This window comes from Crotalus tigris, unplaced genomic scaffold (genome assembly GCF_016545835.1).
Source record: "Crotalus tigris isolate CLP2741 ecotype Arizona unplaced genomic scaffold, ASM1654583v1 scf7180000019143.106728444:792265, whole genome shotgun sequence".
Taxonomy (NCBI): domain Eukaryota; kingdom Metazoa; phylum Chordata; class Lepidosauria; order Squamata; family Viperidae; genus Crotalus; species Crotalus tigris.
Genome location: NW_024097400.1, coordinates 456,417 through 472,982, shown reverse-complemented (window position 1 = coordinate 472,982; position 16,566 = coordinate 456,417). Strand labels below are relative to the sequence as shown.

At 45.3% G+C, this 16,566-nt stretch overlaps 1 protein-coding gene across 1 annotated transcript in view; it reads right to left on the bottom strand.

Annotated features, from left to right (window-relative positions):
* Positions 1 to 1,780: 1,780 nt before the first annotated feature.
* EHD1 (EH domain containing 1) overlaps positions 1,781 to 16,566 on the bottom strand; it is a 32,271-nt gene continuing 17,485 nt past the window's right edge. The window contains exons 3-5 of the mRNA XM_039359939.1: positions 11,907 to 12,319; positions 4,985 to 5,149; positions 1,781 to 3,905 (exon numbers count right to left, since the gene is read on the bottom strand). Of these exons, the coding sequence (XP_039215873.1) occupies positions 3,381 to 3,905; positions 4,985 to 5,149; positions 11,907 to 12,319 (1,103 nt within the window). The 3' untranslated portion in view covers positions 1,781 to 3,380. The remainder of the gene's footprint in view (positions 3,906 to 4,984; positions 5,150 to 11,906; positions 12,320 to 16,566) is intronic.

The window sequence follows — 16,566 nt, the reverse complement described above, 5'->3', positions numbered from 1 at the left end:
CAGTGGAGGAAACCGGACTCACTCAATGACACCCCCCCAAAAAGGGTTAAATTAGATGTGACTCAGTTAATGACCGCATCTCTTAGTGACTGAGGTGCTGCTCTCAATTGTGGTCGTAAGTCGAGGATTACCCATAGTCTCCCATCCCTGCCTGGCTTTTTTGAAGTCAGCCAAGCTCAATGGTTGATAACGGTGAGCCACTTGGTAAATATTTGTATCAAGCAACCTTTAAAAAATGTGACTGAGGAAAAAAAAAAAAAACCAAGTAAATGAGGAACAATCTTATTAATCTAAATTAACCTTTGTCTTGGCCCTGCCTGCTGTGTAACACCTGAGGGTGCCTCTTTTGTACAACAGAGGACAAAAAAAAAGTGTACAGATATAACACCACACACTAAACTGGTGTTTTTCAAGCTGGCTGGGGGATTCTGGGAGTTGGAGTCATGCCTCTTAAAAGTTACCCAGCTTGAAAACCTCTCCACTAAGCCAAACTTCATCTGTCACATTTAGTCAGACAGTTGTGAGAATCCAACCCTGGTGATTAATTTCTGGTTTGGTGCATTGTTTAGATCCATGTACAGAATTAAAGAAAGCACGCTAAAGTAAACAGCATCAGTCAAACCCAGAGGTCCTACGTCCTTCCCGTGGCCCTATTCACACCACTCTCGGCAAAATAGTTAGCAGGCTTCATTCACTCAACAGGTGGATCAATTACAGGATCTAACATGGTTAACCTTAATCATAGGTTAGTTTGAAAAGTGCTTAGAAATCACACCCAAAGCTGTTTCTCCCAGAAGAAATAAAAATGCATTGCAAGCTACAGATGGCCGTGCTCACAAATATAAGCTCCAATTTAACCAGGAAGTGGAACTACAGTCCCTATTATCCTAAGCTAGCAGTGGAAAAGGAATATGGGAACTGGAGTTCTACACATTTGTAGATTTCCAAGCTAAGGAGTGACTGAAGCCAGTTTTGTCTTTGACAGATGTTCCTATTTTAAGCCAGACCATAAATGAATTTTTTCCTAAATTGGGACTTTCCAAGGATTGGGGGCAGTATGGGTTGCTTTGGGTGTGTGTTCTTTTAAAAATATATTTGTAATAAATTTCTGCAATGTAATGAATGCTTTTAGTTTGGGAAAAACACAGATATTTAAATAAGCAGAGCGATCAAGGCTGAGAACGGGCAGGGACTGATGTGTGTGCAAAACCACGGTGGTGCAAAACACAAGCTCTTAGGACAGTGGTTCTCCACCTGTGGGTCGGGACCCCATTTGGGGTCGAACGACCATTTCACGGGGTTCGCCAAACAACGCAGTCCGCCATTTTTTTCCCCTTTTCCTTAGCTGTGCTCCTTCCTTTTATTATATTGGCTTTTGAAAGCCAATAGAAGAGACTCTCTTGAATAGAGTCTAATTCTATTGGCTTTCCAAAGCCAATAGGAATTGTCCAGGCTGTCTCTGCCCTGCTGAGCCCGCCAAAAGTCCCATTCTGCAAACGGTGCTGCACCAGTTGAGTAGTCCTCGACTTACGACCAGTTGGGGGTCGTGGCATTAAAAAGGTTGAGAACCACTGCTGTAAACCATTTAGAGAGGGCTGTAAAGTACCGTGAAGCAGTATATAAGTCTAAGGGCTATTGCTAGGAGGGAAATAAACAATTATTCCAGGGGGTCTGAGATTGGAAGTGCCCGCAGGACTGAAAATGGATGCAGGATTGACAAACCTGTTGCCATCAAGCGGTGGATTTCAGGGCGATGGAACAAGACATCCAGACGCAGAACTTCAAATTCAGCTTTTAATGCAGGGGATACGGGTGGGATGTTTTAACTGTCTCCCTCCGCTAGACTGGACGTTAACTAGGATTTGTGGTCAGAAGTAAATTGATGATCTATCTTCCTCTCCATCCCCTTTTGCAAAGGGGGCAGCATAGATGCAACTAATTCCCCCCCCTAATCTTGGGGTACACCCTGGACTGAAAATGCAGGTTGCAATGCTGCTCATAGGCCAGCGTTGATGCTGCACAAGACCCCCAACTGATGAGCAGATTGGCTTCTGCAATTCTCAGCAACGGCCACATCCCGCTGGGTGATTCTGGGAATGTAAGCCAGCCTTCCCTGCTACCCCCCCCCCCGACTCCAGGAAAGCAGTTAAACCCACCGATCTTTCCTTCCAGCCAACTTGGAAGATTCCCAATCCCATCCCTAAGAATTTCCTAGTGAGGTTGCGAAAGAAAATTTCAAGCTTTAGCATTGTCTCCATGCTCTCCTGCAAATTCATCCCAGGGCTAGTTATTCCCGTGGGGAGGGCACAGATAACAGGATCACCCAAGCAAGGAACTGGGAGGTGGGGAGGGGCCATCCAGCTTTGCCTCAATGTTCATTCCAATCTCCCCCTCCCCATCTTCTGCCTCAGGGATTCAGACGATGCTCTGCCGGAGTGTTTCTCAATTTTAACCACTTTTAAGTTGGGTGGACTCCCACTCCGAGAATTCAGCTTGGCTGGCTGGGGAATTCTGAGAGTTGAAGTCCACATATCCTCAAGGACTCAGTGTTTCTCAACCTTGACCATTTTAAGGCATGTGGACTTCAACTTGAGAAACACTGCTCAAGGTTGAGAATCGTGGCTAAACCTTTTTGACTTCTAGCAAACAATGCTGGTTTTTATCCAAGGATGTTATAGCCACTCGGAACACCTGGAGGAACACTGCTTTGCTGCCCAACGCCATTTAGGGTCCTAAAAAGTGTGCAACGACAACAAGAACATGAATCCTTCCTCCAGAACAGGGCTAAAACCGCCGATAATACTGGGAGGGGAGAGGGACGTCTGGCAGAGATGCAGTGAGTGTGCGCCACAGCAAGGTGACTTTTGTGGGCAGTGAGATAATGTTCCTCTTCAGCAATGGGTTCCAGGAATAAGGATAGGCATAAAAAGAGGAGAAAGGCCACCAATTCCCCCTGGAAAAAAAGGGCCCTGCGCGTCTCGTCCTGGGATAACCATCCGGCTTGTGAAAAAAACACGCCCTGTTAAAGGATGACAAGAGTCTGGGGTCAGCTATCCCCACTTCCCGGATTATATTCCGGCTAAAGTAAAAAAAGTGAGCAATTTTTTCCCGCAGCACCACAGAAGAGTAAGGGCCTTAAAACATTGTATTACACTTTCTTCCAGGGGACAATCTCACACACATATATATGCATATACATATATATATATATATATGCATATATATATATGTATATATATATATATATGTATATATATATACGCGACTCGGCTTTGCGCAGAGCGGGAAGATTTGAACTCAGTCCCCCGCGGGCAGCGCTTGGGTGCCTCCACCCAGAGCATGTTGCTGCATTCGGCAGGACCGTCGGGAGGCGGAGGGTGTCATTCATGCCTGCGCTTGGAAGGTGGCACCAGGTGGGAGGGCAGTTCGGCTGGCAGCTCATGCCCTTCCAGCTTGACTTTGATGAGATGGTTGGCCAGGGCGAACTCCTCGTCGTCCAGCAGGCCGTCCTTGTCCACGTCGGCCAGCTTCCAGATCTTGCCCAGGACGGTGTTGGGCAGCTTGGACTTGACCATCTCCTTCTTGGCGCTGGCACCCGTGATCTTGCCGTTGACGGGCGAGAGGGTGTAGAAGATCTCGTCGTAAGTGGGCTTGTCCTTGCTGACCACCCACTCCACGTCATCAATGCCCTCCCCGGCGCCCTCGCCGTAGCCGTGGCCGAAGGGCCCGTTCATGGTGCCCTCAAAAGCCCCGCCCTTCACCACCTGGGAGGGCATCTGTGACTCCTCCTGGCGCACCATCACCATCAGCCGGGCGATGTCGTTGGCCAGCATGTCGTCCACCGCATCCAACAGCTTCTGCTTCAGGGGCTGGAATTTGTTGAAGTCCTGGGTCAGGAGCTGTTCCTGAGGACACACAACCACACCGAATTGTGATCTGGGCCAAGAGACAGCAGCGGGGTCTGTGGACAGCTGGAGAGGTCAACTCCAGGGGTATGGACCACCAAATACCTCAAGGAGAACGCTGGGGCCATAACTACTGTTCACAAGAACTTGGTGGGAAGCAATGTACGATCGACTTACAATAGTTCATTTAGTGACCGTCCAAAGTTACAACAGCACTGGAAAAAGTGACTTATGGCCGTTTTTGCCCCTTACGACCATTGCAGTATCCCTTTGGTGATGCAATCAAAATTTGGACGCTCGGCAACTGACTCATATTTATAACTTTGCAGGGTCTCCGGGGGTCACTTTTGCGACCTTGTGGCAAGCAAAATCAATGGGGAAGCCAGAATCACTTAACAACTGTGTTACTAATTTAACAACTGCAGTGATTCGCTTAACAACTGGGACAAGGAAGGTCATACAATGGGACAAAACTCACTTAACAACTGACTTCTAATGAAAACAATGTTTCCATGAAAGTGGTTTATAACCTGTTATAAAACAATATAGCACATTTATGAACCTTGTTTTCTTGTCATAGGCTGTGTCTTTTCTCAGAGTATTTCAAATTATTCAAGAATTCTGATTACATCACTGAATGTTTTCTTTAGTGAAATATTTTAGATGAAATATTTTAAAAGTGCTTTCATGGAATACAATAATAATTAAAAACTTGATTCCATTAATTTCTCTCATTTTAGATCAGGGGTGTCAAATTGCCGGCCCATGGGCTGGACGCGTCACAAGGAAACTGCGCCCACCCCATTGCCAGCAATGGGGGGGAAAGTTCCGATACGTTGCACAATGTCACGTGACATCGTGAGTTTGACCTGTCTGTTTTAGATGTAGGCTTGGGTAGTTCATTCTTTTGTTACTTAGCCACAAAAATTCTGGGCTCAATTGTGGTCGTACGTCAAGGACCACCTGTATGGAGATAACAAGGCCACGTGCGATCCCAGGTCCTTTCCCACCCCTGGGACACCCACTTCCCAAAGCCTGTCCCTCCCCCCCCACCCTTGGGGTCTGATCCAGGATTCTACCTGCATCTTTCGGAGGCTGGGAAAATCACCCGGTGAGATCTGATGCTCTCGCTCGATCTTGAGGTAGATCTCCCCCAGGTTGTTCAAGAGCTCCTTCTTCTTACTCTCCTTGCCAAAGACGTTGGGCATCTCCTTCTTCAATGAGCTGATAACATAGGCATGGACCTGCCGGGGGTCAGAAGGAAGACGGTTGAGGAGGGGGCCTCTTTGCCTAGTCAACACTGGACCGGCTGAGACATTAGTGCAGTGGTTCTCAACCTCTCTAATGCCGCGACCCCATAATACAGTTCCCCATGTTGTGGTGACCCCCAACCACTTATACATCACCGGGTGCCAGGGGCGTGGCCAAAGAAAAGGGGGGAAAAATGGCGTACAGCCTTGTTTGGCGACCCCCGTGAAATGGTCGTTCGACCCCAAATGGGGTCCCGACCCACAGGTTGAGAACCACTGCATTAGTGGGAAATGTCAGAGCCTTAGAACTGAGGTACTTTTGACCGATGGCCATTTGTTTAGCAACTGTTCAAAGTTATGACGACACTGTTGATTATGGTGTCGTCATGACTTTGAACAGTCATAATCAACATGAACTCACCTGCAATTTAAACAATAACATAAGTAACAGTCAAGTTTTCATCATGTACTTGGAAGAAGAAGGAGCAGATAAGGAGGGAGACCCAGGCGACACAGTATTGAATAACTGGAGGTTGTATAAATATTTATAGAAGTATATACCGAGAAGGTTAGATAAAGAGAAGTATTAATGTAAGAGAAAATTAATCTTATTGTATATAATACAGATAGGGAAATTTGGAGAGAGGAGTTGCTCAGACATTACCCCTGAATTGTATCTGAAGATGGATGAGAGGGAAGAAAGGAGAGGAGAGAGAAAAGAGTAAAGGAGGGGAGAAGGAAGTAGGAAGGTTGGAGGAGAAGAGGAGAAGTGGGGAGAAAGGGGAGGAGAGTGGTGAAGGAGAGGAGAGGAAGAAGAGGGAAGTAGGGAAGAGAAGAAAGGGGGAAAGAAGGTAGAGAAGAAGGAGTGTAGATACGGTGAAAGGGGAAATGGGCGAGCAACACCAAAAGTCATGTGTATGTATTTATTTCATTTTATTAAAAGTATCTTATATATGAATGTTAAAAGAATGTGTGTTAACATCTGATAAATATCAACGGTGTATGTATGGGGGAGAGTTTGGAAAAATAAAAAAATATTAAAAAAAAAAAGTTATGACGACACTGAAAAAAGTGACTCGTGACTCGTTTCCACCCTTAGGCCCATCACTCCACCCTCGTGGTCCCGTGATCAAAACGTGGGTGCTTGCAACTAGGATGTATTTGTAATAGCTGCAGCATCCCAGGGTCGCGTGATCCCCGCTTGTGATCTTCCCAGCCAGCTTCCAACAAGGAAAGTCAATGGAGGGAAGCCAGAATACAGACTAAGAGAGTTGGAAGGGATTCTCATAGGATCAGAGGGCTGGAAGAGGTCTTCTAGCAGGAGACGCAATGCTATTCTGGACAAGCGGCTGTCCAATCTTTTTGTAAAAATCTCCAGTGATGGAGCCCCCACAACTTCTAAAAGCATAATGTTCCCCTGGTTAATTCCTCCTTAGTTCTAGGTCAGTGGTTCTCAACCTTTTTAATGCCGCGACCCCCAACCACTCGTAAGTCGAGGACTACTCAACCGGTCGTAAGTCGAGGACTACTCAACGGGTGCAGCACCGTTTGCAGAATGGGACTTTTGGCGGGCTCAGCAGGGCAGAGACAGCCTGGATAATTCCTATTGGCTTTGGAAAGCCAATAGAATTAGACTCTATTCAAGAGAGTCTATCCTATTGGCTTTCAAAAGCCAATAGAAGAAAAGGGAGTAGCACAGCTAAGGAAAAGGGGGGAAAAAATGGCGGACTGCGTTGTTTGGCGACCCCCGTGAAATGGTCGTTCGACCCCAAATGGGGTCCCGACCCACAGGTGGAGAACCACTGCTCTAGGTTGTTTCTCTACTTGATTAGTCTCCATCTGTTGCTTCTTGTCGTGCCTTCAGATGCTTTGGAGAATAGCTTGCCCCCCCCCCTCTTTATGGCAGCCCCTCAAATACTAGAACATTGCTATCATGTCCCCCCTGGTCCTTCTCTTCTCTAGACTAGACATACCCAGTTCCTGCAACCGTTCTCATATTTTTAGCCTCCAGACTCCTAATCATGCTTGTTGCTCTTCTCTGCACCCTTTGCAGAGTCTGAACATCTTTATATTGTGGTGACCAAAACTGGATGCAATATTCCAAGTGTGGTCTGACCAAGGCATTATAAAGTGGTATTAATACTTCATGTGGTCTTGATTCTATTCCTCTGTTAATGCAACTTTGGACTGCATTGGTTTTTTGGGGCTGGCTCCTATTTAAGGGATTGTCCACTAGGACTCCAAGGTTACTACTTGTTGAGCCAAGATTCTGTACCTGTGCATTTAGTTTTTCTTGCCTAAGTGTAGGACCTAATTTTTCTCACCAATGAATTTTTTGAGATTAGGCCCACTGTTCAGACTGGACTGGACCCAGTGCTGTTTTAAAAATAAATCTAAAGAAAACAAACAGAAGAAGGGGACAGCCCTTCAAATCTGCCGATGCAATTCTGTTGACAGATGTGTCCTCAATTATCTCTGTGGCTCTCAGAGGGTTAAAAAGTTTGAAAGGGTCAAAGCAGCCCTAAAAATAATTCAGATCCAAATTGGCTTAAGCCTCTAAGCCAGCGTTTCTCTAGCAACTTGAAGAGGTCTGGACTTCAACTGAAGTTCACATCTTTTTAAGTTGCTACTATTGAGAAACATTATTTAAGCCAAAACTTGAAGAAAGGTACAAGTCAAATCTGATTCTTGGTGACTTGGTGGACACAATTCATACAGTTTTCTTACCAGTGATAGAAAAAAATGCCTTGCTACCACCTTCTTCTGGATGTTTTTTTCAGCTTTTAACTCTAATCCACAGTTCTGGGATCTCCTGGTGGTACCCCATCCAAGGAATATAAATCCAGTCCTGCTTAGCTGTATGGGTAGCTTTCAACTTATGAAAATCGGCACTAGAAACCTCCGTTGCTAACTGATGAAGTCATTAAGTCAGTTGCAGCCTGCTTAATGACCATGACCTTTCTTGCCATAGTCATTAAACGAATCACCATGGTCATTAAGCGAATCACATGGCTATTAAGCAACTGGCTTCACCCACCTTGTTGGAAGCCCCAGGGAAAGTCACAAACGGGGATCATGGACTCTGCAACTGTGGTAAATACAGGCGGTGAATTTACAAATGCTCCAATTTTGATAATGTGACTGTGAGAATGCTGTGATGGTCATAAGTGTAAGGACTGGTCATAAGTATTTTTTTTCATTATTTTCATTAAAGTTTGCCATTATAACTTCCAACAGTCACTAAACAAAAATGATTGTAAGTGAAGGACTAGCTCTATTGCCTTATTTTTTTTTCATCCCTGTTGTAACTTCAAATGGTTGGTGAAAGGACAGTCATAACTTGAGGACTATGTATTAACTGAAACAAGTGATTTACCGATTGCGGTATGGCAGTGTTTGCTAACCTCAGCTGGGGAATTCTGGGAGTTGAAGTCCACACTTCTTCAAGTTAGCAAAACCTGGGAAGTGCGTGAAAACCAACAATACCCCCTTGCAAAGCACAAAGGAAGCTTTATGGAACTTGACCAGAATCTGCCCCTTTGCACCAGGAACTCAGACGGGGTTTTCTGGAAATTTTCCTAATTACCTAAAAACCAAAAAAAGATCAGATTTTGCCAAGAGTGCAACTTCTACTTTCAATTGGCCACATTTCTATAAAAAGCACACCCTGTTCTTTGTTTCAGGTTAAATTTTGGGTAAAAGCAGAAAAAAAGGAGGAAGCTTCCCTCTGTGGGCTGTGTGTTACAAAGGTTAACTGGGATTTCACTTTTGATTTTGTGTGGCCTTTTAGTAGATCTCCTGAAGCGGAGCCAAACAATTGCAATGATGTGTGAACAGTGCTGCAAAAAACAAGGACCAATTTAAGGTTTAATTTCAATTTCAGATTTTAAATCCTAATTTAAGGGAATTCTAACCACATTCCACATAGATCGAGAACTACCAGAAGTACAGGTAGGATTTCGAAGAGGCAGAGGAACTAGAGATCAAATTGCCAACATACGCTGGATCATGGAGAAAGCTAGGGAGTTCCAGAAAAACATCTACTTCTGCTTCATTGACTATGCAAAAGCCTTTGATTGTGTGGATCACAACAAATTGTGGCAAGTTCTTAAAGAGATGGGAGTACCAGACCATCTCATTTGTCTCTTGAGAAACCTATACGCGGGTCAAGAAGCAACAGTGAGAACCGAACACGGAACCACTGATTGGTTCAAAATTGGAAAAGGAGTCCGGCAAGGCTGTATACTGTCGCCCTGCCTATTTAACTTGTATGCAGAGCACATCATGAGAAAGGCAGGGCTAGATGAATCAAAAGTTGGAATTAAGATTGCCGGGAGAAATATCAACAACCTAAGATATGCCGATGATACCACTCTAATGGCAGAAAGTGAAGAGGAACTAAAGAGCCTCTTGATGCGGATGAAGAAGGAGAGTACAAAAGTAGGCTTGAAACTCAACATTAAGAAAACCAAAATCATGGCATCCGGCCCTCTTAATTCCTGGCAAATAGATGGGGAAGAAATGGAGGTAGTGACAGATTTTATTTTTCTGGGCTCAAAGATCACCTCAGATGGGGCTGCAGCCAAGAAATTAAAAGACTCTTGCTCCTGGGGAGGAAAGCTATGGCAAATCTAGACAGCATACTAAAAAGCAGAGACATCACCCTGCCAACAAAAGTGCGTATAGTCCAGGCCATGGCTTTCCCAGTTGCATGTATGGCTGTGAAATTTGGACCATAAGAAAGGCTGAGCGCCAAAGAATTGAGGCCTTTGAACTATGGTGCTGGAGAAGACTCCTGCGAGTCCCTTGGACTGCAAGGCGTTCAAACCGGTCAGTCCTAGAAGAGATCAACCCTGACTGCTCTTTAGAAGGCCATATCCTGAAGTTGAAACTCAAATACTTTGGCCACCTAATGAGAAGGAAGGACTCACTGGAGAAGGGCCTAATGCTGGGAAAGATGGAGGGCAAGAGAAGAAGGGGACGACAGAGAATGAGATGGCTGGATGGAGTCACTGAAGCAGGAGGTGAGAACTTAAATGGACTCCAGAAGATGGTAGAGGACAGGAAGACCTGGAGGAACGTGGTCCATGGGGTCGCGATGGGTCGGACACGACTTCGCAATTAACAACAACAACAACCACATTCCACTCACCCAGGTGCATCGTCCATTTTCCCATAATGTGGTTATTAAAACGGGTCCCCCCTCCCAAAGGACCATTGGTTGGAAAGTTGGTGAGTTTCAACAAAGGGAGCTTTTAAGAGAGTTGTACCCTAAAAAGCTTCTGCTGCCACTGTTTATGCGCTCACACAAAAACAGCACATTTCCAAAAATAGAATGCTTTTGGTGGGAAATTTTCTAAGCCATCCCTCCAGCCTTAGCTTTTTTGGAATCAATACCCCAAAAGGCCAGATTTTTCTATGAACAGAGCCAGTACCAGACATGCAGTAAAAGAATAAATAAAAGTGATCGTCACACATATTTCTAAATTTCAAAACTTTTAAACTTGAAAAACAAAATAGAAAGTCCGTGGTAATTGTCGGACATCAGTCTTAAAGTTGCCACGTTTGGAGACCCCTGGGTTTAGGGAGTTGGCGAGGGTCCTGCCTGTGTGTGGGGAAGGACAGGCAGAGCCTGGGGCGATGTCAAGAGAGGAATCAGCCTGGAGTTGTTACATTCTCACAAACGGTCTAAGTTCAACTCTTCTTGAATTCTGTTAACTCTTATCTGCCAAACTTCAACTAGATCAGTGGTTCTCAACCTGTGGGTCGGGACCCCATTTGGGGTCGAACGACCATTTCACGGGGGTCACCAAACAACGCAGTCCGCCATTTCCCCCCCCCTTTTTCCTTAGCTGTGCTCCTCCCTTTTATTCTATTGGCTTTTGAAAGCCAATAGAATAGACTCTCTTGAATAGAGTCTAATTCTATTGGCTTTCAAAAGCCCATAGGAATTGTCCAGGCTGTCTCTGCCCCGCTGAGCCCACCAAAAGTCCCATTCTTCAAATGGTGTTGCACCAGTTGAGTAGTCCTCGACTTACGACCGGTTGAGTAGTCCTCGCTTTATGACCGGTTGGGGGTCGTGGCATTAAAAAGGTTGAGAACCACTGAACTAGATTATTTTGTATAGGCATGAGCAATAAAATCAGCTTAACTGGAACTTAACTTAGAGAGGGCTGTAAAGCACTACGAAGGGGTCTACGGGTAGTCCTCGACTTACGACCACAACTGAGCCCCACTTTTTTTGTTGCTATTTGTTAAGTGCATTTTGTCCCATTTTACAACCTTCCTTGCCACAGTTGTTAAGAGAATCACTGAAGTTGATAAGTTAGTAACATTTCTGACTTCCCCATTGAGTTTGCTTGTCAGAAGGTCGCAAATGGGGACCATGTGATCCCAGGGCACTGCAACTGTCACAAATACGAGTCAGATCCCAAGCAATTGAAATTTGATCACGTGACCATAGGGATGCCGAAACAGCTGTAAGTGTGAAAAATGGTCATTAAGTCACTTTTTCCAGTGCTGTTGTAACTCTGAACGGTCACTAAGTGTATGGTTATAACTCGAGGACTACCTGTATATGTCTTAAGTGCTACTGCTAGGTGCTATTAATGTGTGGTCCTGATTCTTTGTGCCTGACAGACCATTCCATACTAGCCAGATGCCAAAGATGCCCCAAGGCTACTGCTCCCCCACTGTCACTGCGATCTCCTTCATCCCCAACCGTCCCCCAAACACAGACAGCGCTTCTGACCTTGGCCAGCCGGGCCCTCTTGATAAGGTCGTTCAACTTCCGGAGAGCCGCGTTGCGGGGCAGCGACTGGATGTCCTTGAAGAGGTCTTGTTCCTCCGCCTCAAAGAGTTTACGGTTGTCCGGGATGAGCAACGGGTGCGACCAGAAGGATCCGATGTAGACGCGCACCACTTCCGGCGTATTGATGATCTTGCCTAGCGACCACATCAGCGCCCCATAGACCCGCATCAGCTGCTGCGTCTCGATCTGGTCCGCCTTGTTCAGCACCACCCGAATCTTGTCCTCGTGGTTCTTGAGACCTTTGATCACCTCTGAAAACTCGTCCGAGATGTCCAGCTTGTGGGCGTCGAAGAGCAGGATGATGCGGTCCACCCGCTCGGCAAACCACTCCAGCACGGCGGCAAAGTCGTAACCTGCGGCGAAACAGAGACGGGAGAAGGCAGAGGTCAGTGGCTGGAGGTGCCTGGCCAGCCCCATTGGGCAAGTCCAGCTCGTTCAGCGGAGTTGAATTCGTATGGCCAAAGTCCTTCAGATTTTGGGTGACCAAAGCCTACAAGATTGGCACGCAACCGGGGATGGGTTTGAGTCTCCTGCCAGGCTGTCCCAAAGGTGCTTTTTTCAGGAGGCAACTGGACTTCTTTTGAGGACGTTTTGCTTTCCAGTTGCCTCCTGAAAAAAGCACCTTTGGGACAACCGTACCTGGATGACCGAGAACCTCCGCAGACATCTTGCCAGGCTGAGCTTTGCAAATTCAAACTTTCTCCTCTCTCTCATGTACCATAGAGCCTTAGTGAGACCACACTTGGAATAACTGCATCCAGCTCTGGTTACCGCCATATAAAAAAAGACATTGAGACTCTGGAAAGGATGCAGAGAAGGGCAACAATGATGATGGGGAGGGGAGGGCTGGAGGCTAAAACATAGGAAGTACGGTCGCTGGAATTCGGTACATCTAGTCTAGTGACAAGAAGGACCGGGGGAACGTAAGTAATCTTCCAATGTTTGAGGGGCTGCCCCAAAGAAGAGGGAGTCAACTTGTTCTCCAAAGCACAGAAAGCAGGACAAGAAACAACGGGTGGAAACTGACCAAGGGGAGAAGCACCTGGGTGGTAGAATCAGAAGCAGGCCATGTGTATCCCCAGAGTAGTCTGTTGTAAACTCTGAAGTGTTGATAAGAACTCGATTGTGAGTCAAAGACTATCTGTATGCAATAATGTGTCCTTGAAGAGGATTCTACCATCCCAGCAGGGATTCATGCAGAGTCCAAATCTCTTGTTTCTTTCTGAACCATGAGGACTAGAACCTTATTTTTTTTCATAAATGTTTACTGAACACTTTACAAAAACATAAACAGAGGAAAAACAAAGAAAATGTTTTACAAAGAAGGAAGGAAGGAAGGAAGGAAGGAAGGAAGGAAGGAAGGAAGGGAAGGAAGGAAGGAAGGAAGGAAGGAAGGAAGGAAGGAAGGAAGGAAGGAAGGAAGGAAGGAAGGAAGGAAGGAAGGAAGGAAAAGAGACAGGGAGGGAGAGAGGGAAAAAGGGAAGGAAGGAAGGAAGACAGGTTCAGTTTTCCTTTGCAGTAAATCTAAGTACAATTACAAAAAATGTCTCTTCGTCTAGGATTACAAAAGAAAGCTCACTGTTTTCTCCATTTTTCTCCTAATCACAAATAATAAGTGCCTTTTTTTTCCATTTTAGGTAAAAATGTCTATTATGGGGTTTCCACTCAGCCACAAACACAGATATTGTTTTTCCTTTAAATAAAGAAGCTTAATTTAGCCATCTCTTGCAAATTTAACAAGCTCGGGAATCTCATCCATTCTACCATCCAGATTCGTACCGAATCCAAATCTCTCCCTTTTCTTCTGAACCCTGAGGACTAGAACCTTATTTTCTCTGGAGGGAAGCATTACCACTCTGCCAAAACAGAGAGCTTACTAGATGCCAGGCCAGAGAGGAAGAAGGACAGTTCCCCTGTCTCAAATCCAGGAAGACAAAAAGACAGAAAAATATCTAATGTTGCACAAGCCAACTTCCTTGGAACAGAGCGGGAAAGTTACTCCGTGCTGAAATCACCTCTGGCTATCAGACCTATTTGCAAATTATGGAAATATGCGCCTGGGAGGGAGATGCATAGAGACTTTCTTGAGAAGGGAACAAACATTCTATGCATGCACTTATGGCACCCCTCCCAAATATCTCTGCAACAGGAAAACTCCAAAGCTTTTCCCGGCATTGCCAGATGTTAGTCATTTTGAAGAAAGAAAAAAACACTCAGGGTGGAAGGTTCCACGTCGGTCACATGGGTGCCGAGAATGTGGAGCCAGTCAGCTGGGCACACAAAGATTTGCTTAGTCCTTGACTTATGACCACAATTGAGCCCAACATTTTTGTCGTTAAGTGAGACATTTGCTGTGTCACGGGATCCCCTTCAGCGAACTTCTGATGAGCAAAGTCAATGGGGAAGCTGGATTCACTTAACCGTGTGACTAATTTAACAATGGCCACGATTCACAACTACTGTGGCAAGGAAGGCCGTAAAATGGGGCAAAACTCACTTAATAACTGTCTTGCTTAGCAACAGAAAATTTGGGTTCAACGGCGGCCGTAGGTTGAGGACTACCTGTATTAATGTCTGAAACACCATTCCAGGAATCAAATGCAGTTCCAGGATTTTCAGTTTTCTGACCACAACAACCGCACAAATATCAAAATCAGTCAATTCAGATTAAGATTAGCTCTATTAAAGAAAAAAACAAAAAAAAATTGTGTCAAGAGGTTTGGACAGAAAAGCAGTCAACGAATATCCCCATTCTGCAAACCAGGAACACAGAGCAATTTTTTAAAATGAATCCACAACATTAGAATAGAATAGAGCTGGAAGGGACCTTGGAGGTCTTCTAGTCCAGCCCCCCGCTCAAGCAGGAGAACCTATACTGTCTCAGACAAGTGACTGTCTAGCCCAGTGGTTCTCAACCTTTTTAATGCCACAACCCCCAACCGCTCGTAAGTCGAGGACTACTCAACCGGTCGTAAGTCGAGGACTACTCAACTGGTGCAGCACCGTTTGCAGAATGGGACTTTTGGTGGGCTCAGCAGGGCAGAGACAGCCTGGACAATTCCTATTGGCTTTTGAAAGCCAATAGAATTAGACTCTATTCAAGAGAGTCTATTCTATTGGCTTTCAAAAGCCAATAGAATAAAAGGGAGTAGCACAGCTAAGGAAAAGGGGGGCGGTTTGGCGACCCCCGTGAAATGGTCGTTCGACCCCAAATGGGGTCCCGACCCACAGGTGGAGAACCACTGGCTCTCTAGCCTCTTCTTTAAAATCTCCAGTGATGGAGCGCCCACAATTTCTTCCACTGGTTAATTGTCCTCACTGTCAGGAAGTTTCTCCTTAATTCCAGGTTGTTTCTCTCTTTGATCAGTTTCCAATCATTGTTTCTTGTCCTGCCTTCTGGTGCTTTGGAGAATAGCTTGACCCCCTCTTCTTTGGGGCAGCCTCTCAAATACTGGAACGCTGCTATCATGTCTCCCCTATTTCTTCTTTTCTTTAGACCGGCCAAACCCAAGTCCTGTAGCCGTTCTTAGTATGTTTCAGTCTCCAAGCCTTGGATCATCTTAGTTGCTCTTCTCTGATTTTTTTTCCAAACGCTCAACATCTTTTTTGTGATATGGTGACTAAAATTGTGATATGGTGACCAAAATGCTTAAGGACATTTCTTAAAAAAATGATTTGCAATCTCTCAGGGCCAGAAAATTGCATCAGCATTTTGCAATCCCTGATGGGATGAGTGGCCCACAGTTTCCCACCAGTTTTTCTGATCTCAGCAGTCTTAGAACAGTTCACTATTTTCCTGTTGGAGCTTCCTGCAGGGGAAACCCAAAACTTTGTGCCTATGTGTTGCTAAATCTGTCACAATGCTGCTGATGCATTCCCCAACTCAAATCTAAGTTACTTGCATTTTCTCTTTTTATACTTCCACCAAAATCCCCTTTGATGCCCTTCTGAGACACTCCAGTGCAGTGTTTAAAGTGTTTCTAGTGCAAGTCTAGGACTGCTATCAAGTCACCTGTAATCCTTCTTTAATTAAAACAGGGGTCTCCAAAGTTGGAAATTTTAAGACTTGTGGACTTCCAACTCCCAGAATTCCCCAGCCAACATGACTAGCTGGGAAATACTGGGAGTTGAAGTCCACGAGTCTTAAAAGTTGCCAAATTTGAAGACCCCTGGAGGAACTGGGTATGGGTAGCCCAGGGGTCTTCAAAATTGGCAACCCTAAGACTCAGCATCCTATCAGCTCAACCTCTTCTGTGCTTTGACTCTTTAGAGTCAGATAAATCACTGCTTTTCAAAAATGAGAGAACAGACTTTTGCCTCCCACAGCAGGTCTGGTTTGTTGGAAAAATTCAAAACATTTAAAAGCAAGTTACAGGTAGTCCTTGACTTACCACAGTTCATTTAGTGACCGTCCAAAGTTACAACAGCGTTGGAAAAAAGCGACTTATGACTGATTTTGTTAAATTTCACTTAACAAATTTTAGGTTCAATTGTGGTCATAGGTTGAGGACTACCTGTATTACAGAAACCAACTTACTGGGCTGAAATCAGAAGACCGTATTTGCTTGCAAGGGTTTCAACCCACTCAACGGCACTGCAT